Source organism: Marmota marmota, unplaced genomic scaffold, assembly GCF_001458135.2.
Source record: "Marmota marmota marmota unplaced genomic scaffold, marMar, whole genome shotgun sequence".
Taxonomy (NCBI): Eukaryota; Metazoa; Chordata; class Mammalia; order Rodentia; family Sciuridae; genus Marmota; species Marmota marmota.
Window position 1 is genome coordinate 51748936 of NW_025999990.1, and position 22380 is coordinate 51771315.

The following is a 22380-nucleotide window of genomic DNA, read 5'->3' on the forward strand; positions in this document are numbered from 1 at the left end:
CGCTCCTCGCCGCGGTCTCCTGTCTCGGGGGCCGAAGCAGTCCAGGCGGGATCCCCCCGGGGTCCCCGGGTCTCGGTGCGGTAGAGGATGCTGGGGGGCGCGTGCTGCCTGAGCGACCTGTCCCTGCGATTCTCAAGGAGCCCAGCCAGCTTGAGCAGCCCCGGCTCCTGTCGTCCCAGTGGCGGAGGAGGAGGAGCTGCTGCGGGAGATGGAAGAGCTGCGCTCAGAGAACGACTACCTGAAGGTGAGCGGGGGACTGGGCAGCAGGTGTGGAGGCGCTCCCCGGACGGTCCAGCTTTGGGTGGCGCCTCTAGAGCCCTTACTCCCTTTACCCCTTTTGCTCTCCATGTTCCTGACCCAGCATTCATTAGGTCTTGAGAACTTCGGAAAACTTCTGAAAGGAGCAGCAAGACCCGTGGGTCCTTCTCTTCCACTTAGCTTTTCTTGTTTCTACAAGTCTTGCTTGTCTTCACTGATGCCTTTTTAGGGGAGAGGCATCACTGCAACCCGCCCCCCCCATCATGTGCTCAGTCTCACCTGCAGGAAAGGAGTGTTCCTCTGACACCCAACTCTGCCAGACACACATGCAGGTGTGTGTCCATTCCAGAAAGTGCATTTGTCCAGGCTGTGAACTTACTGCTCCTCTTGCAATTACAGAAAGAGCTAGGAGCACTCATTGCCTCTTTGAGGCTCCAGAGAGCAAGGTGTGTGTATGTGGGGGTGGGGGAGTGGAGGGGGAGTTCCGAAGGTGACCATTTTTAGCAGTAAACTTTAAGTTCAGAGTTGCCTGGGTTCAGCAGCCCTTTATAAGCATCCACCAGTAAGTTCTTATGTGTCAGGAGAGGACACACCAGTTCTTTCCAAGGAATCACAGTCTCTGCTACACTGCCAGCAGGGCTGCAGGCAGTGGCCTCTTCATCCTGTTAGCCTTGGGGTGCTTAATCCCATTTCATCTTTTCTCTGTGGAGGAGGACTGGTTGTGGAAGCCAGGGTTTAGACCCTGTGGGGGGGTCAATACAATTTAGGTGACTAGAGAGAAATGAAGGGGGGCTATGCTGAGGGCAACTTTTAATTTTTCATAATCCTCAGGTTAGCAAATAGCTTCAGGGGTATAAATTTGTTTGTGTATCTGTTAAGGTCTTAGTGAACATCTTCCCAAGAGGCAGGAGGGCTCTGCTTTATCAGTGGGTTATGTGATTTGTTTTTTCAACAAATGCTGAACCTGCCTGATTGAGGTCCAGGTTTTGGTGGGTGGGACTGAGACTTGAGTGTTTAAGGTGATGATGGTACAGTGTACAATTCAAGCTGGAATCAGCATCTTAGCCACTAGGTCCTTCTAAACCTTATCAGAAGCTGCTCTAACCAGCCAGGTGCAGTAGTTATCTTATGCAAAGAATGAGGCAGAGTAAGAGGTGAGAAGAGAGCATATTGGGTCTTGGAGCAAGACTTTTCAAATAGTGTCACCTACTCTTATGTAATAGACTACATAGTGAAATTCAAAGATGCTGAAGAGAAAAGGCAACTATATCGTGTGTGGCTGTCTCATGCAAGTGGTACTTTTTCAAATACCTAACAATGTAAGCTCCTGAGAATGGGAATATTGTCTGTCGTTGTAGTCCCAACTGTTAGTGTAACCCCTGACCTACAGTGTTTATGATTGAATGATGTGATTGCAAATCTATATCATGACTACTAAGCACCAGAAACCCCTGTTGTTATATTTATTACAACCCCAATTCCACAGACAAGGATGCTTAGAACTAGAAACTAATGGGACTTGTCCAAGGTGACCCAGTCATTAAGTGGTGCTGCTTCCATTTTGCTGCTCCCTGAGCCTCTGCTTTTTTCACAGTACGAGGCTGCATCCCTGTTTCCAGCAAGGCTGCTTTTGTCAGTGTTGCTGCTTCAGAGCTGTTTTATTAGCTTACCATGTTGAGCTTTCCTGTGGGACCTCTGTTTTCTTTTCAGGAGAAAGGGCCATAATGAACACCTCTCTGCTAGCCTGTGTACCAAGGGCCATACAAATCCCATAGGCAGCGTTTAATTTGCTGGAAATGTTCAGTTGCAATTTCCTGGGGAGAAAGTGTCATGACCATCTGTTTACTAAGCCTGAGTCTTTCCCAAAGATTTTACTCTGACAGGAAAGAGAATTGGGTGGAGGGGATCTGAAGGAGGCTGGGAAACCAGAATGATTGCATGTATATGAGTCTTATGTCCATTCTTGGTCATTCAAAAGCTTAAGTAAAAATAGTTCAATTGGAGAAAGATATACGAGAATCCTGGTGGACTTTTCTATGGGTCAGTGACCTTGTCCATTTGTGGAAAAATTGGGCTCCAAGCATTAATGAGCACATGGGGCAGACAGTAGTCATTCCTTTTTTTGCACATGGTGGTTAGAGTACACATATTATAAACCGAAACTTCTCTTTTTCTTGTTTATGTTGCTCAGGGGTACTTTTTTTTTTTTTTTAATAGAAAGTAGTAAAAGTGCAGCCTTGACCAATTACTTTCTTAGGGAAGGTTGCATCAAATGTTTGAGATTAGCATCCACCTGTTCAAATAATATCTAACAAGAAGAAACTTGGTTTAGAGATTTGATTTCCATGTATTTTGGAGGGTTGGGACCATATGGAACATTACATTCTTTTCTCAATCAGTGCTGTCCCCACTGCTTTTGGCAATATTATCTGTGGCAATATTGTCACAGTTTCAGAGCTTGATTGACCAAAGTATAATCAAACAGAAAAATAAGGCCATCACTCCTCCTAATGGGAGGATGTCTCACTGATCAGGAAATTCAAATGGAAATCTCCTGGCATGTAGCCTGCCTTCCCTTGTGCTGGGTGGGGAGTGTAGAGTCCTCATTCCTAGTTTCTGCCTCTTCATCAAGAGGGGTGACTAAATGAAAAGGGCAAAATTAATCAATCCCACGGGTCTGGCTTTGGCATGAAAATAGGGAGAAACAGGCTTGGATTGTTGTTCAGCTTAAGAGATACCTGGAAGTATTCAGAAATTAATGTTAAGTGGCCGAGTTCAATGATTCCCAGGCCTTTACTTCTTCTAAAACAAAATCCGGCACACTTCTTGATGCTGAGGACTGTCTTCCACAGATGCTGGCGTGTTTCCTCCCTGTCAGGCTGCCATGACTGTGTTTTGCTCGAGTGCTCTGGGACATTCAGACAAGCCATAGTGCTCACTGTCAACATATTAATTATGTCCTCTGTTTCCACAGGCTTTTCAGGAGCATGTAATCACTTCGAGTTTACTGGCCTATTTTGAAAATGCTTTTAGTGACCTTACTGGTGATGTGTTCATAACCCACCCCCAGATAGTGGACCCTAGCTGTGTTGATGTCCTTCAGGGTGAGACAGGATTGGCTATTTGTTTTTGCTCTGCTTTCTTAATTATTTCATAAGAATTATCTTCAGTTGAAAGAAAAGTCAGTGCCAGATCTAAGAGCAGATTACTTTTGATTTCTTGGGAGGAATAATTTCCTAAGAGAGATCAGTGTTGGTTTTCTCTCTCTCTCTCTCTCTCCCTCCCTCCCTCCCTCCCTCCCTCCCTCCCTTCCTTCCTTCCTTCCTTCCTTCCTTCCTTCTTCCTTCCTTGTGGGAGGATCAAACCCAGGCAAGGACTCTACTGAACTACACCCCTAATTCCTGAGGTTTTGATTTTATAGGTTGCGGTGTCCCCCCACTGATTAAGCCTTACCATCCTGTTTCTTACTTGGGGTAGTAGATTTTTGAGTTTCAGGTTCTAACATGGTTTGTTACATTTGGCTGTCTGGATGCCAGGTGCTCAGGGAGGCCTGGAAGGGGGGACACTTGGAGTGGGGAAGTTTCAGGACAAAAATAAGCAGCTCTGAACAGCTCAAGTGTTTGAGCTCCACCTTCCTTCCCCTTCCCTATCTTTTGGAAGGGTTAACGTGGATTGCGTTCCCTATATTCTGATATTCCACTTTCTACACCCCTTTCTTATTCAGCCTATGGAAGCATGGCTATAATAATCTTAGGTGGCAAGATAATGTTGACTTAGGGCAACTAGCCCATCAGCTTCTGGCCAGACTGTCACTTGGTAAACAATGGCAGTGGGTCCTGTGCCTCTTTAGCTGGTGCTGCGACTCTGCAGAGAACATTTCCATTGTCCAGGGGGAAATGAGGTGGATTGTTTGCATATTACAATAGACAAGATTTTCTGTCTGCAACTCCCAGAAGATGGGAGTTATTGCAACAGTATACACAGGGCTTCTGCTACTGTCTAAATTAGGTCTATTTAAAGAGGAGTTATTAAAATAGAAATAGTTACAGATTTGGGGTTGTTTAAAAGACATTGAGATGCGAATATAATCAGTATGATCAAAAGGTTTTCTTATCACTTATACTAAGAAATCATGAATTTAGTCTTTATATTTGTGGATAAAACTAGCCTAGAGGTTTTCATTAAAATAGTTATTTTTAATCTTGGTTTATTCATTTGCAAACACGGTACCTCATTAGTTCTCTACTATGACAGATGTGTATATATACATGTGTGTATAATAAAGCTTGACTTGTTCTCTGTATGTAAAAGGGAATAGTTGGACAGCTTTACGCTTCTTCAAGAATCCATTATATATAAAATATTTGAAAAATACAATTAGATTAGATTAGCTTTTTCAGTAGGATAATAATATAACATATAAATATCCAATAGATCTGTTGTTGATTCAGCATAAAACTATTGTTTTAAGAACAGTTTTATCCTTATTAATTTCTACATATAAAAAGACAACAGCAATTTCCCACTTTTATTTACTGTCTCTAAATTATTATCTGCCAAACACTATATGACTATATGTTCTGCTTGATTTGATTTTCTTGAATATGTAAGTGGCAGGCCTCATCAAGGTTCTGGGGTACAACATTTTCTAAATTAGAGCATGCCCTCAGAAAATTAATGTAATGTTAGTTTGAAAATCACTATCCATCATGACCCTAATCCAAATAATCACAGTTTTTGCTTTTCAAGTGACTGCTGCCAGCTTACATGGTTTATAATTTTCATCTCTCATAACTTCCTTTCACCGTACCTGAAAATTGCTTTTTTCCAGATGCCACAGAAAGAGTTGAAATAGTGGCTTCAGTTCTGTCTCTGCAATGGACATGTGTTGGGGAAGCATTTAAACTTTTTGATTCTCAATTTCCTCATGTTTGAAATGAGTGTATTAGTATTTTTGCTGCACATTGCAATGATTTCCTGAAGACCAATTGCTCTAATGGATGTACTTGTACATCGATCATTTTCAAGCTCTAAGTGCTAGGCTGCTTTTAGTAGTTTACACTGATGGTGGGGTTTTAAAAGTACAGTCGAAAGTCTTATTGTTTCATCTGTCCCAGTTGTAGCAAATAATTTGTAGTATTTAGTGGAAAGTGCGTGCTCATGTTTGGAAGCAGATAGCCATGGATGCAGTCTGGCTTCCATACACATTAACCAACCTCAACTTGGTTTCCTTATCTCTAAAATGGGGGTAGTGTGTTCCTGGCAGGATTGTGGTAGGGTTGATAATGAAGGTAAAGTGCTTAATAAAGGATGTTTTCTGTTTTAGAAATTTAGATAAAATGTAAGTTATAAAAGCAGTGGTTCAAATATGTGCAATTATGGTCCTTCCCTAATTTTCTTTTCTGGGCAACTAATGTTGGTGATTATTTATGCTAAAAAAATATTAGCTGTTTACGTTGAGCATAGCCTGCTCAATGATTTGAAGGCATGGGTGTGTCTAGCCCTTAAACTTTTTTTTTTTTTTTTTAAAGCCTGTGATGGTTGTTTATACATCTATAGACCAGTCTAGCATTTAACATTAGGGTGGATGAGGGTCCACCCTAATTGCAAAGTCTGAAGGCTGCAGAACATTTTTATATCTGGAAGCTATATTTTGCATCTTCTTTTGGTTATTTCAAATTTTAAAAACTTTTGTTTGAGGAACAGGTAATTTCAGGTTTTAATGATTTTGATTTTTAAAAACACATTGTTTTTTTTTTTTTAGAAGGAATAGCAATCACAAACAATTCCTTCCATTAACAGAGGAGCTGAATCACTATGTATTTATATGTCTATATACATGTTGATTTATTGGTATACGTTCAGGTATTATTGCTTGTATTGAACTATTTTCTATTAGTTACTCTGTGAAGTAATTGCCTTCTAACATATTCAGAAACAAGCATTGCAGTTAAGCTCTTTCTCAAAATCTAATCTGTCCGATTGATAGGGCAGCAATGAAACTTGACCTTTATTTTTGAAGATTCAGGAATAACTCTCTCTTTATGAAAGAATAACAACCATAAACCCATTTTAAAGCCTTTGGTCTCTGGTTAGCCTCCTCTAGCATGGAGTAGGCTGGGGATACAGTTTCCATTATCACAGCCCCAGTGTAGGAATCAGGCATCTGTGACAGCCTTCTCTTGGTGAGGCATGGCAAGCACTTTCCTGAAAGAGCACTTTCCTAAGGAGCCTGGCCATTTGACCACTGGGGAGTTGACAAAGCAATCTTCTTTAACTTGGGTTCTCCTTGATAGTCCACTGAAACAGCTTTCATTTTGAGTCATGGTCAGTTGTGTAGGACATTCTCTTATTCAGGAAGTGTGACCAGAGTGGAGAGAAGCTTCAAGCTGGGGTCAGGGGAATGAGCTGCCATATTTGTGCTCTTTTGAGGATGACTGAAGAATCATCTTCCCCCCATTTTGTTCCAACCCATATTTTCCCATAGGATTCCAAGTTTATTTGTTGTGTTTCCTTAACTTAATATTATCCAGGATAAACTCATCTTTAAGAGATTTCTTTTGCCAGGCATGGTGGCACACAACTGTAATCCCAGAAGCTGGGGAGGCTGAGACAGGAGGATTCAAAGCCAGCCTCAGCAATGGCAAGAGCCTCTAAGCAACTCAGTGAGGCTCTGTCTCTAAATAAAATACAAAACAGGGCTGGGGATGTGGCTCAGTGGTTGAGTACCCCTGAGTTCAATCCCCAGTACAAAAAAAAAAAAAAGAGAGATTTCTTTCTGTTCAGTATCTTGTCTACCTGAGGCTTTGATGTTGGGAAAGAACTTGTGTTCTTTACATAAATTTCTAGGTTTAGAACAAATGTAGGACTAGCAAGAATAGTAAGAATCAGGGGTGAATAGTAGGGCAAGAGCTGACAATTTGGGGTGTCTGAGAGAGTTTTTTTCTGGAGCCTTGATATTAATTAAATAAATAAATAGAAACTGAAAGCATCTTATTCTGGAGGCATTCAAATAATTAATCACTGAACAAATTAAGAAAATTTCTAAAATGCTTTTCTTTTTGTTTTAAAAAAGTATTTTTTTAGTTGTAGATGGACACAATATCTTTATGTATTTATTTTTATGTGGTGCTGAGGATAGAACCCAGTGCCTCACACATGCAAGGCAAGCACTGTACCACTGAGCTACAGCCCCAGCCCTAAAATGCTTTTCTTCATCTCTTCCAAATTGCCCCTCATTAAAACATAAAAGGTTACTTCAGTAGAATATATATCCTGTATACTGCTGCTTTATTTATGGGTTGGGGAAGTTTTCACAATTAGGCTGCAAGACCAAAATAAAGCAAAGGTGTAGGAAGTCCAATTTAGTCATTTTGTTGATGTGGTCTGTGTGTTGACTGTAGGTGTGTATTCATTTCACAAATACTTTTTGAGAGGCAGATGTGTCCCTTATGTTGCTCTGGGTGCAAAGAAGATCCTAGAGGCAAGGTTTTGATCCTTTGAAGCTTTTAGTGTAGATAACAAAACAGTAAATAGGAAAAAAAGCACAAATAATGTTAGCCGATGATCATAAGTGGGAAGAAAACAGATTAAAGCAGGAGGTTAAAGACAGTGGGGTTCCAGGCCTGGGGTCAGGGGAAGTGTGGACTACGTGACTTCCCACATTATATGACAGAATGAGCTCCCCAAGACCTGCCAGGGGGACAGCAGGTGAGACCTTGTGTCCTCTGCAGGCAGTCTTCAACTGGAGAGGCCCAGTGTCTTAGGGAGGGAGTTGGGGGTAGACTTGAAAGAAAGAAGCCCTGGCCGGTTTGGGCAGGGGGCGGGGTGGTCTGATTTACATATTAAAGGATGACTGCTGGAGGGAGCTGGGAGGATTAGAGGGCCTGAGGGGAAGCTAGAGCTGCAGTGTGTCTGTATGCCTGAGGGGCTGGAAGCCTGGGTCAGGGTCCCTGAACTGGGGCCTTGGTGTTTGAGCTGGGAGAAGAGTGCAGGCCCTTTGGGAAGAAAACAGCACTCACTGATGGTGTGGCTGTAGAGGGCAGAGGGCTTTAGGGGGGTTCTCCTTGTCAACAGTTTATAAAGATTTTAATTGGCTTTATTTGCACTTTTTGAATTAGGCAGCACTTAGTTCCACGAAATCCAATGAGTGTTCCCATGTGCTATGCAGAGATTTGTTTTATAGAGGGAGAAGGGCAGAAGAAAGCAGAAACAAAAGAACAAAGAGCAGATGGTGGTTTCAGTGTTACTTTCCTTGTAAGGCAGGGACAGGGAGTCAGAACCATAGATAAATAGCTGATTAGTTAACATCAGGTTACTTTAGGCTACTTTCCCACCCCTAAGGATTAAAGCAGAGGGAACTTCATTATTATTGAAACTGACCTGTTGGGGGGGGGGCACATTCTGCTATTATCTCTCTCCTGATTGCTTAGAAGGTCACAGAACAATTTAGTTTTGATTTGGTGACATGAATGATATCATTTTAATTTTTAGCTTGGTCTGTTGGGGCCTAGTGTGGGAGCTTAGTCCAAAACAACATTTATAATTTTTTTTTTTCATCATCCGGTATTCAGATTGTTTTCGTGTTGGTGACAAAGAATAGAGATATGGGAAATAAAAGAGAGAAGAATGGGAAAAATATAAACTCCATGTATATTTGAAAAATATAAACTCAATGTGTATTTGAAATAATGAAAAAATAATGAAAATGTTTCATTGTTCAATAGAGTCGTGTAATCAAAGCTGAGTTTTGTATTGTGGAACAGAGTTTTAGAGACATTTGCAAGTATGCTGTATTTCCAGGGTAGTTAAGTTATTATCCCATTAAAGTTTATGTTCTTTGAAGGTAGAGTCTGTCTGAGTCATCTTAGTATCTAACTTGTGCCTTAGAGATACAGGTTTAGGTCAGTGTTGAGTTTCACTCTAAAGATTTAGTTATCTGCAAAGTTGATTTCATTTTTGATGGTGTTAAGAACAAACTGGGAGTGGAATAGGTTCCAAAAGGCTACAAAGAATAATACAGGCTGGATTTTCGTTTCTTTGTCTATGAGATTTGAACAGACATTTGGTAATATTATTTCATGTGAGAAGTATTATGTCACACAGACATTTCATGAGCCGATGGGAACGGTGAAGGTATTCATGATTTAGTGTTGAGGAGTGGGGATAGGATGGTGGATGAAGGAGAGAGGTGCCATCCTTTCTGGATGGGCTTCACTCATAAATGTGCTCTGTCTGGTTTCTTAGGATGAGTTGGATGAACTCCGTGCTGAGATGGAAGAGATGAGAGATAGTTATTTAGAGGAAGATGTTTACCAGGTGCAGGAACTTCGGCGAGAACTGGACCGTGCTAACAAAAACTGCCGAATCCTGCAGTACCGTCTCAGGAAAGCAGAGCAGAAAAGCCTGAAAGTGGCAGAGACTGGGCAGGTGGATGGTGAGCTTATCCGAAGCCTGGAGCAGGACTTGAAGGTGAGTAGGAGGGGTTGATGGAGTGGGCATTCCCAAGGGGCTGCTGTGTGCTACGTCATTCCTCTGAAAATGTAACCTCCAAGACCTCTCATGCAAGGGCTCTACCACTGAGTTACCCCGCCCAACCCTATCCCTAGCAAACTAGTACACATGTTCCTGATGTTCTTTTTCTGCTTATATCTTATATCTTTCTCAATAGATGTCAGCATAAACGTGCTTGGTTTACTTTATGCTTTAAAAGGTATGTGTAGTCGTATGACTTTGGACCAAGATTTATATCTGTCATAAAAGGGACTGAACTAAACCTTAAAAGACATCATAATAATGAATCTACAATGAAAAATAATTAATACCAGCCATTTGGTCTGATAATTGGATAGAAACTGTACAGAGAGCTGGGCACGGTTGGCACATGCCTGTAATCCTAGTGGTTTGGGAGGCTGAGACAGGAGAATCAGCCTCAGCAACTTCGAGGCGCTAAGCAACTCAGTGAGACCCTGTTTCTAAATAGGGCTGGGGATGTGGCTCAGTGGTCAAGTGCCCCTGAGTTCAATCCCCTGTACCAATAAATAAATAAATAAATAGATAGATAGATAAATAAATAAATAAAATAAAGAAAATAAATTGTGCAGAGATTTCCTAACGATCAGAAATATTTTTTTAAAAAAATCTATTGATCATCAAGACAGTCAAGAGCCATCTTCAAAGCTGACCATCTCCCTTAATTATTTTTATGGTTATTTAGGTTTCTGGGATTCAGAAAACCTGAGATTGCCATATTAAAGTGAGACTTTTACAGTGGTGATTTAACTGAAGAAGTAATAGGATAGTAACTAATTGTTCAAGTGTCTGTGAAAATCAGTGACAGGAATGGGAATGAGGTGAAGAAACCCCAGACTTTGTACCCTTTGCTCACCCTACAGACAGCAAAGCTTCTGCCATGACCTGGTTATCAAAGCATTTATCTAGATTGAATTATGCATAACGTCCTCCTCCTAATGGAAGTACTTGTGAAATCTCATCTAGCCTTTTATTACAACAGGAAAAGAATCTTTATAATTCCATCAAAGTTATAAACCACTAACAAAATGTCATTCAATGTGATAAAGGGTGATTTATATTACTTTTACAAAATCTCTGTCTTCATTTGCTTTTAGAAAATAAAAATGTTTAATTGCTTTGAACATTCCAATGTTTCAGCCAAGCTAGAGCCATAGTAGAAAATTTGAAACTTCACTACATTGAACATTTACTGCAACAGAATTACTTGATTTGTTTCTTTCAGCAGACAGGCTTAGGAGTACTTTAGGGAAAAGAAGTATTGATTTGTTTATTAATATTTTTAATTTATCACTTAAAGCATTGAACCTGGGTGGGATTAGCATTGTTAGTGCTTTTCTATGAGGAAATGGTGCTATTCAAAGTGGCCTTTCAATCCACGTAAAAGTCTTTGATTCTTCTTCTTGATATTAACTTCATGTTTTAAACTATAGACTAAATATCCCTATGTGAAGTGCTTGGACCAGAAGTGGTTCAGATTTTAGAGCATTTCAGATGTTGGAATTTTGGATCAGAGATGTTCAACCTGTAATACCTTCTTTGGTTGAACTTGGAGGTCTGTTAAATATTGCCAAGGCCTTTGCTATTTGGTATAATACCTCTGGACTTAATGATTCTGCCTCTGAAGTTGTCTGAGTATACCCTTAGCACATAAAAAGCTTCACATTGTGATGATGATCTCTGTGTGGTTGATGCAGGTAGCCAAAGATGTATCTGTCAGATTGCATCATGAACTTGAGACTGTAGAGGAAAAGCGTGCGAAAGCTGAAGATGAAAATGAAACTCTCCGACAGCAGATGATTGAAGTGGAAATATCCAAACAGGCCCTCCAGAATGAACTGGAGAGATTGAAAGAGGTAATACAGAAATACGTGGGCATTCCCCCTAGGGTTTAATTGTTAGGAACTTGGGACTCTGTATCTCTGTTGTGCTGGAAAGCAGGAGTACATAAGCTGCAGAGGCCTGTTTGTCTGGCTTAGGGGCTAAGAATGGATTTTACATTTTTTCTAGCATTGTAAACAAATAAACAAAAACCCACACAAAATAAACCTGCCAAGAGCAAGGAATGGAATAAAGATATGGTGCTTGCAAAGCCTAAAATATATATATATTTTTAAATAATTTCTGTTTAGATGAGCTGATCATTAAATCCTTCAATGTGTCAGTAGGGTCTCTTTTTACTAGAATACAGAATTAAGCAGTAGCTTTTTACTTGAGTATTTTCTTTCAATGAGCTGAAAAGTTGTTTTGGTTGCCTGTTAAAGTTCTGTAAACAGATAATAAATTGCTACTTACATATATAACTATTATTCAGTCAATATGATTTATTTATTGGCGTTTTTTTAATTTTAGGGAATGATTATTTTAGCAATGTGTCTAGAAAATAAGTATATGTGTATTTTTCATTTGTATACAATAATGTAAATCCTAATTTGTTGATGATTTCTATTATACAATTAAAGCTGAGTGTTTTCTTGGAAAACATCCTGCATATTGATGAAACTAAATACTATTGATGAAGGCTTGAAGATGCTGGTTCAAGCTGGCATGTAACCTGCTGACAGCTTCATTTGGCAGTTTTATTTTTTGGTGTGGGGGAATATGTTTCCTGATTTACCCAGTCATTCCCCATCCATCCAAATGTCCTCTACCACACTTTGTTCAGGCCTGACCCTGTGCTCTGCAGAAGAATATGTGCACGTGCAGTGCGGGTCTTGCTCTTGGGGTGCCCATGCTTATAGCAGATAAGTGAGTGCTGCTGCCTCTTGGATTCTCCCTCACTGCTTCTGCTCTCAGCAATGCACAGCCATCTCAACATGCTTTTTCAGGTATCCCATCTGCCCCTAATGCCCTCTGGAATGCAAGCTCTGTGGGACAGGGATGCAGCTTTGTCTGTCTGATTCACTGGGGGTTCCTTGTGCCTAGAAGGTGCTGAAGAGATGAATAAAGGGGGAAGATCACAGCTTCCTGGGGCACCTGGCAAGCTTCAGAGAGCTGGCTTTCATCATGGGTGACCCTTGCTCTCAACCTACACATGAATTTGCTCCCAGATGAGAGGGACTTTGTTCTTTAATTGTGGACCTTTTTTTTCCTGTACTTACAGTTCCTGGTACTTTTACTCTCTCCTTTTCTTTGGTCTAAACTTTCTTGATGGTATGCTGTAAACTGTTTTCCTTCTTTTTTTTTTTTTTAATTTTATTTTTTAATTTTTTTCCTTGTTCATTATATATCAAAAGTACTAAGAACATCCTTACTTATGATTTCCAATTTGGGTCTGATGTTGCAGGTATAGAAAACAATTTAGAAGTATATTTTATAATATTGATTTGTTTGTGCATGTTTTTTTGTGTTAATATATAAATATACATATGAAAATATATATACAAATATATATTTAATATCTGTAGATTTATTCCAGGACCTCCACAGATAGCAAAATCTGTAATGCTCAAGGCCCTTTTATCAAATGGCATATTTGCATATAACTTATGCATAATCTACCTTTATACTTAAAATTATCTCTAGAGTACTTATAATACCTAATACAATATAAATGTCCTGCAAATAGTTGTCATATTGTATTGTTCATGGAATAATGACAAAGAATCTGTAATATTCAGGACAAATGCAATATATTTTTCTAGAATAGTTTCAATCCATGGTTTATAGTTGCCTCTAGGTGCGGAACCCCCTGGATACAGAGGGCTGACTGCATATATTTTTCAAGCAAGCAAAGATTCTTTTTCATACATTTAAATCAATATATGTAGGATTTAACATTACTTTGAAGAAAACATTGAAAGCAAGGCCAAAGTGAGGCAAGGATCTTTCAATAGTCTCATGTTGGCTCAGGGTGGATATGAGAAGTGGAGAGATCAGCCCCTCCCTGTATGGATTAAAATTACTCAGAGGGATTGCTCAATTGGATGAAATAAGTATTTTATCTCCAGAGTTGCAGTCAGACCAGTGGGACTGCATATTTATATCAAACTTCTAAATGAATTGTAAAACTGACAGGAGTTTCAGGAGGGTTAGAATGCTGATAGATTTTGCTGGAAGCAGAGAGTGATGACACCTACTGATACCAGATTCAGAGGTTTTGTGGGAGATATTTATTGCCAACTGTTTGTCTTTGTGGATGGGATATTTTCATACAAACTAGAGCAAATGTACTATGAGTTTTTCTGTAGCATAAGCATAAGATTTTTCTGATCCCAAACTTTGCTGCTGGTCATTCACCTCTGAAGTTTTGTAAATGAATGTGGGACATCCTTAAATAGGCAAGGAGAGTTCATGTTTTGTCTGTGTCTGAGTAACAGAAGTTATTGCAGATGTACAGATCCTAATTTGTTGATGATTTCTATTATACAATTAAAGCTGAGGTCAGTGAAACGAAGCAGCTCCATGCAACTTCATCTCTGCAGCTGCCCCTGGGCCTTCTCCCTAAAGCTCCAGACAATTTTCAGTGGCCTGGTGGATATCTCTAATATGAACTTTTCCTAGCACTTCTGACTCGGCATGTCCAGCTCAAATTTACCACCCCTCGTGCTAACCTGCGCCACCTCCTGCCTCTCGTGTATGTGTGATGGTACCACTATCCTTTTAGTCACTAAGGCATATGATGGCAGTGATCACCAACTTTCTGGTTCTCTATCTTCTTTTGCTTGCTAAGTGCTTTAGGTTCTGCTCTTCTGCTTTTGTAGTTTTAGGAATTTTCTTTCTCACTGACACATGATATAATGTGGATGGACTTTGAAAATTTGCTAAGTCAAAGAAGCCAGACATAGTGTATGATTCAATTATAGTAAGCACCCAGAATAGATAAATTCACATAGACAGGATACATTAGTAGTTTCGGGGCTGGGGTTGTGGTTCAGTGGTAAAGTGCTCGCCTAGCATGTGTGAGGCATTGGGTTCGATTCTCAGCCTTCATATGAATAAAGTCATTAAATAAAGGTCCATTGACAACTAAAAAAAATATAAAAAAATAACAACAACAACAACAACAAAACATTAGTAGTTTCTAGGGGCCAAGGAGAGGAAAGAAGGGTGACCAACTGTGTAATGGGTTTGGGTTTTGTTGGGTGGGGGGGTCATGAAAATGTTTTAGAATTAGATAGAGGTGGTGGCTGCATTACATTGTGAATGTACCAAATGCAATTGAATTGTTCACTGGAAAATAGTTAATTTTATATAATGTGAATTTTAAAAAAATATTTATTTTTTAGTTGTAGTTGTCAATACCTTTATTTTATTTATTTATTTTTATGTGGTGCTGAGGATTGAACCCAGGGCCTCGCATGTGCTAGGCAAGCGCTCTACCACTGAGCCACAACCCCAGCCCCATATTTTGTGAATTGTAACTTCAAAAAAAATTTTGTCTCTATTGTAGCCATATTTTCATCAGTCTCACCTCAAACAAATATTTGAAGGCTGACAGTGTACATTAATGCTACACAGTATTTCTAGTTTTTCTCTTCTACATCCCAGAAGTGTTCCTCTGTGCTTAAACAACATGCCTTGGACCCAAGTTGTTAACTCTTAAGAATGACATAGGGGACCATTACTACTTGACCCATCTTCTTTCCCTATTGGGTTTCTTATTACTTGGCTATAAATCCTGGAGTAAAAGAAAAGAGCATTTCAGAAGGATGACAAGGGACTATATCCTCTGGTCCTCATTGAACTAATAGAGGTATGTTATGGAAAAGTTACCTTCTCCATTGATAGATAAGGAGACAAGAGGGCTGACCTTTCTAGAATTATCCCTTCTGGCTAGTCAGATTGCCTGCTTGCACCCTGTTGCCTGTTCACGTAGGTGCCCACACATCATTCCACTTGTGCAAAGCTCAAATAATTGTTTCCTGCCCCTGGTACATTTATTATTGCACTCAATTCTAGGGGAATATCTCAAAAATTGAAAGTGGTTAACCTTATCTTAATTTCCACATCTTAAAGATTGATGATATGCTTTCTTTCAATACCATTTCATTCTGTCTTCAGTTTTTTGAGTGCCTATTATAAAGTAGACCCAAATAATAAGTAGATACATTAGTTAGTTGGCACTTGCAAGGGAGAGAGACATGTGATAAATCATGCCAGTGAAGCAGGATTGTTGAAAAGGAGTGTCAAAAGGCAAATTTAGTGATGTATCTTGTTGACTTGTATTTACCATTCATAAATTGTGACAGCTTCCATTCTGCAAGATAGAATGAGAGCTCTTGCTGGTAGAATAGTGGATTTTGTAAAGTGGGCACTAAGAAAGAGAATTCTAGGAAAAGAACCTGATGGGTCAACTTCAGGTTGCTTCTCTGTTTTTTTCTATAAGCAGAGGGGCTTTCATATCATGCTGGCTAAAACTGGCTTTTTGGAGGTTTGGGTTTCGTTGCGTGCTATTGCCTCTCTCCTGCTTTCTAGTAAGATCAGATAGACATTTTAGTTTTGATGTGGTGGTGTGGAGCTTCATCATGAGTATTCCATTTTGTTCTGGTCTGGTGTGGTCAGTTAGCTTAATACAGGAACTCAGTCCAAACCAATGATCCTTTGGATTTTTAACTGTAACCCACACAAGAAATGCATTTTATATCATTATTCAATATACAAACACAAACAAAGATTTTACAAAGAGATGCTTATCTTTGTCATGGAGTGGAGTCTGATACTTTCAGTTATACTCAGTTTAATTCATTTTTTAAGGGTGGTTATAACATTGACTTAGTTCATCAGTGGATTGTTGCAGTTTGGAAAAGTTTGAAAAAAATCGTTTGTTAATTGAGTTGTTCACATTTTCTGTATCCATAATCCCCCATTATAATTGTGAGCTTTAATTTTCTTCTCATAATTTGTCGAATTTTGCTTTATATATTTTGAGACCATATTTTTATTAAAAAATTTTAGTTGTATATGGACATTAATGTCTTTGTTTATTTCATGCGGTGATGAGAATTGAACCCAGTGCCTCATACGTGCTAGGCAGGTGCTCTACCACTGAGCTACAACTCCAGCCCCGAGACCATATTTTTAAATGTAAACAGTTGAGACTATTCTTTGTGATAAATTATTGTCTTTTAATTTGGTAATGACCTCTTTGTTTCAATTTTGCTGAATAGCTACTTTTTCTGCTTTAATCGTCTACACCAAATTTCTTTTGATTATATTTGCCTAGGGTAGCTTTTCTGTGATGCCTTTGGTTTCTATTTTTCTGGCACTATCTTTTAGGTGTATTTAAAAAATTTTTTTTCGGGAGGGGCTGGGGATATAGCTCAGTTGGTAGAGTGCTTGGGTTCAATTCCCAACACCTCAAAAAAAAAATGTAGTTGTGTATGGATAGAATGCCTTTATTTTATTTGTTTATGTAGTGCTGAGGATCGAACTTAGTGCCTCACACATGCTAGGCAAGCGCTCTGCCACTGAGCTATAGCCCCAGCCCTGTTTTAGGTATATTTTTCATGAATAGAATATAGCTACGTTTTAAAAAAATGGAATCTGAGAATCTCTAAACTGATGGATTTGATCCATTTATATTTATTGTGATTATTGATATGGGTAAATTTGTCCCTATCATTGTATTTTCTCTTCTTTATTTTCCATGATTTTTTCTTCCTTCCTTCCTTTCTTTCTTTATTATTTTTTTTTAAGCGTTGATTTCCCTTTTAATTAACTTTGTAATCCTTATGTTCTCTCTCTCTAGATTGGGAAGTTACACATTCTGTCTAAGAAAGCTTCAACTCCAATCAACTCCTGTCTTTCATATTATTATTATCTGGTAACATTTTCTTTAGAATTATCAGTTAGTCTTAGGTGGGGCCTTCTTATGTCAGCTGTTCTTATTTATTTCATCCTCCATGTCACTTAAATGTTCTCAGTGTTTTTTAAAAAATCTTTTTATCTCCCTTTGCTACATTCTGGTTGACTTCTGCAGGTCTTATCCACACTACTAATTCTCTTTTGTAAAAAAGACAATTACTGTTTTATTCTCCATGAAGTTTTTCCTTTCAGTGAATTTACCTTGCATTTAAGAATTTAAAAATAATTTTGCTTGTTCTTTTTCACAGAATTTTCTTTTTTCCTCATTGTTGCTGTTTGTTATTTTAAGACTTCAGCAGCTTAAAGTCTTAGTCTTTCATTCTGTTCTGTTATTTCAGGAGTTCTTGGTGTTATTAATCCTTCTGTTTGTCAGAGATCCGACATTCCCTCACTCACAGTGGGTTTTATTGCATGCTCATCATAGTGGGAATCCTATGGGGTCTGCTGATTGTTCTAGTGAGATTTTTCCATTGGTCTTTCCCAGAGGCCTCAGTTTGTTTGATTGGTTCAGACACAACTTTTAATTTCTGGCTTGAGGAGTTTTGTATCAAATGGGTGATGCCAGTGTGGCCATCACACCTGTGTGTGGCATAGGCCTAGGGCATTTTTACACTTCAAAAGAGATTGTTTCTATTCATTGGATTCTTGAGGGGGGGGGGGCTTATCCTCTGCCTCCCTTAGTGATTTTTAGTTCTTCCTCATTGGGTGCACCTCTCAGCCAGTTGTCTGGGTACATTACCTAAAGCCTCTTCCTATGCCTCTGGCTGGTAACTTGTACCATTTCCACACACATCCCCTGATACTCTTGTGTGCTAACTGCTCTGTTTTTCAATCTCTATTCATTTCTGATGGTGAGGAATTTCCCCCCAAGTTAAGCTGTGTATACATTTCTGTTATTTACATTTATCTAGCATTTCTAACTATACATTGGGAGGAGGGCTTAGGATAACTTAATGTGCTATATTACCCAAACTGGATTTGATCTTAAGGTTCAGCAGAAACCTCCCAATAGCAGCTCTGGAGCCTCAGGGGCAAGCATGCTAACTTCCAATCACAGCTTGGCCCTGACTCTTCCTCCTGCCTTACTCTCTGCCTCAATTTCCTCAACCCCCACTGAGCTCCGAGCTGCTTTGTACACATGGATTTTTGCTGTGTCATGGCTTCTACGCACTTTTCTTCTCTCTAGACATCTTTCTTCTGTTTTCTCAAGCAGTGGGCAAGGACTTTCTGTGTGTGTCATTATATAGAAACTGTCAGAGCCAGAAAGTTTGGACACTTAGTTGCACAGACATAACGGTTTGCTGCTCTTTTGCTTCAGTGCAGTAAAATAATGTCTGTGCTTCCAGATTTATGGTTTCCCTCTTAAGCAGAGATTAGCTTGTGTGAGCCAGCAGAAGCCTCTTTGGGCAGTCTTGTCAGGGCACCTCCTAGGACACTGACCATGTTGTGGGGTCAGTAGGTCATGAGGTTTTTTTCCTGGGCAAGTGTTTTGTGTGTTAGCTCAGGAAGGAATAGAGCAGCACCTGGTTTCATTTGCCAGTCACTGTGTGTGTGTGTGTGTGTGTGTGTGTGTGTGTGTGAGAGAGAGAGAGAGAGAGAGAGAGAGAGAGAGAGAGAGAGAGAAAGGGAAATTTTAGCTGGAGATCAGGAAGGAGGGAGAAATTTGGTGTCCTAAATGATATCCCAGTTATGTGGCCTGCTAGGTTAATAATGAGTTACAGTGAGTTGCAGAGTGGGAGGAAGGAAAATTGGGAGTGTCTGGTTAAGCCTTTTCCCAAACACTGAAACTTGAGAAGAGTCTGGTGTGTGATGTATGTGTGTGTGTATGTGTGTTTGTATGTGTTCCCATGTGTGTATGTATCTTTGTATTTGTGTGTATGTATCCCAGGGTCTCGGTGTGCATAAATTGCTGTGTCTGTTTCTGTGTGTGTATGCATCTGTGTGCATGTGTGTGCGTGTGTGTGTGTGTGTGTATCTGTGTATTTGGGTGTTCAGTGTCTGAACCACTTTTGTCACTGCTCCTGTGAGCCTTTTGTGTCTTTTCTTGCAGAATAGGAGGGCAGGGGTGACCAGCGTGGAAATGCACAGTGCAGAGGCCCATGGAGTATTAGGAACAGGGCAGCAAGTGCAGAAAGACTTGGCATAAATATTTTCAAATGCTTAAGCTGTAATGGAACAGTTTTGGCGACTGGAAAGAAAGGGTGTGTGTGTTCGTTAAACAACCATAAATAGTACTAATGGCTGATTCATGCTGCTGCTGGGAGGATGAGACAGAGCATATCACAGTTAGTTCTGGTCAGTAGGAATCCATGTCCTGGGAGCCAGTTCTTGTCAAAAATCAAGGCAAAAATCATACCGAGGTCTTCTGTTAGTCTAGGAAAAGTCCCAAAGCTCTATTCTTAGTGCTCACCTCAGGCATCTCATCCATCTGGCTTCACAGTGACCTTGTGAGATGAGCAGGGTTTTCCTCATGAGGAGTTGTGGTTGAGACCTCAGGAGGAAAGGCACTTGTCTGGTTCAAGTGTGTTCTAGTTTATTGGGTTATGCTAGTTAATTGAGTCCAGGGGTCAAAGAACTATTCTGCTGTCAATTTGTGTGACTTCGGTTATGGTGGAAAAAAGAGAAAATGGTGGCGAGGGGAAAGGAGTAGGGAAAGGCAGGAGTGAGTGTGTGTATGTCAGATGGAGTAAGTGGGTGTATTAGTTACATCTATACCAGGACCTCAGGTAGTCAGCTTTCCATCACTGTGTCAAAATGCCTGAGATAACCAGTTTATAAAGAGGAAAAGGTTTATTTTGGCTTCAGGTTTCAGAGATTATAGTCCATAGTCACTTGGCCCTGCTGCCTTTGAGCCTGTGGTGAGGCAGTACATCGTGGCAGAGTGTGTGTAGTGGAGCAAAGTTCCATGGTAGCGGGGAAGCAAAGTGAGAGAGAAGAAATGGAACATCCCAATATTTCCTTCAAAGGCATGCTCTCAGTCACCTAATGTCCTTCCACTAGGCCCCACCTCTTGAAAGTTCTACCACTTCCCAATAGCACAACAGGCTGGGGACCAAACCCCATAGGCCTTTCGGGGAATGTTTAAGATCCAAACCATAACATCAGGTTTACTGGGTGTTGGAGCCTGGAGGGTGGTGAGGTGGTTGCCTCACCCTCTCAGGGCATGGTGAGGACGTTGAGGTCTGGGAAGGCTTAAGTGAGTTGTAGTTAGGCAGCTGCCCGGGATACAGCGGGCTTCTCACCCAGGCCTCTCCACTCCCAGCAACCCTCCTCCTTTGGCTCTTTCCTCCAGATCTTCCTACATTTTGTTTGTAGATTTAGAAAGAGGCTAATTATTAGGTCAGAACTGGAGGGAAGCCCTGGGGAGTCTGCTGGAAGCAGGGTCTTTCACAGGGTGCTCCTGTGTCTGATGTGGGGCCAAAGAGCAATGGGCAGCTCAGGTTCAGTCCTCAGGGGTAGGCAGGGAAGGATGCCTGCATCCTTCTTTGACCCATGAATGCTTCTATATAAAATTAATTTCCACTTGTAGTAGTATTTATTAGGCCTTTGCTTTCATCTTGACATTATAGGAGGAAGAAGGAAGGTAAGGTTGATAGGAGTGGGTGTAGCCCCCTCAGCCTCCCACGCCACCCTGCTCTCCCTAACAGGTTTCACCCAGGTCTGTACCTTCTATTCCCCAGGATTCCTCCCTGATTCCCACCTCTGCCACCGATGTCTTGCTCATTCTTTATCATTCTCTTGGAGATGCCACCCCCTCATGGAAGGGTTCCATAACTCTTTTCCAAACTCTGAATAGGCCTTTCCATGTGATGAACTGCTGCATGGTTATTGTGGAAAACCTGAAAGATAAAGCTAGTGGGAAAAAGTGCTATAATTTGAATAATCCCACGATATATCTGTTTTGTTTTTTTTTCATATGAAACTGGAAACTATATATTCTATAGGGCAGAAATAAGAAAATGATCAAAGTATGATTTCACAAATCACAGCATTCACTGTGGTAGAAGGGATTTTCTTTCTTCCTTTTGGTTCACAGTAGAGGGGGGTAGAATAACAAGAACAAGCTTACAGAGAGACGACATTTAATAGACAAGGTACCTTAACACAATAGTGAGAGAGTTCCAGTATAGTTGTATAGTAATCCCACCTTATCTGCTGTTTTACTTCCCCAGGTTTCGGTTACATGAGTTCATCTGTAGCAGATAATATAAAATGGAAAATTCCAGAAATAATGCACAAGTTTTAAATATTTTTTATTATAATATGTTTTTATGTTTGGTGCCTTTTATTATTTGTTATTGCTGTTAATCTCTTACTATGCCTAATGTATAAATTAAACTTTATCATAGATGTGTATTGTATAAGAAGAAACATAGTGTATTTGTGTATTATTAAAATAGAATTTCTGAGAAATGAATCCTTAGGTGATTTTGTTGTTGTGCAGACACAACACAAACTAAGATGGCTACAAGGTCACTGCGTGATTACAGTTTTAAGGGACCACCATCATATGTGTTGTATATGCAGTGCTCTGAGACCCAAATGAGCACAAATAAATATGTTTTCTCCATCGTTATCCCTTTTTCTGTCTCAAACCTCACCTTACCTAAAACCCTTGGAATCTCTAAAGTGATAAGTGTCTTGTGTGCTAATGAGACAGCTGGTGGCTGGGGCTCTGGGATAGCCTCAGGATGGTTGGACAGAAGAACTTTTAGCCCAGTCCCCTACCTACAGGATGAGGAGAGGAGGAGAGAGGGGAGAGGCTGAAGGTTGAGCTCATCATCA

At 40.2% G+C, this 22380-nt stretch overlaps 1 protein-coding gene across 9 annotated transcripts in view; it reads left to right on the top strand.

Moving 5' to 3' along the window:
* Positions 1 to 22380, top strand: part of Mtcl1 (microtubule crosslinking factor 1) — a 125777-nt gene continuing 103397 nt past the window's right edge. For 7 of the 9 annotated variants that reach the window (XM_048806562.1, XM_048806567.1, XM_048806565.1 and 4 more), the window contains exons 1-3: positions 27 to 244; positions 9505 to 9729; positions 11487 to 11645. In XM_048806562.1, the coding sequence (XP_048662519.1) occupies positions 209 to 244; positions 9505 to 9729; positions 11487 to 11645 (420 nt within the window). In that variant the 5' untranslated portion in view covers positions 27 to 208. Of the gene's footprint in view, positions 245 to 9504; positions 9730 to 11486; positions 11646 to 22380 lie in introns of all 9 variants that reach the window. The other 2 variants (XM_048806564.1, XM_015482547.2) reach the window with 1 other exon arrangement.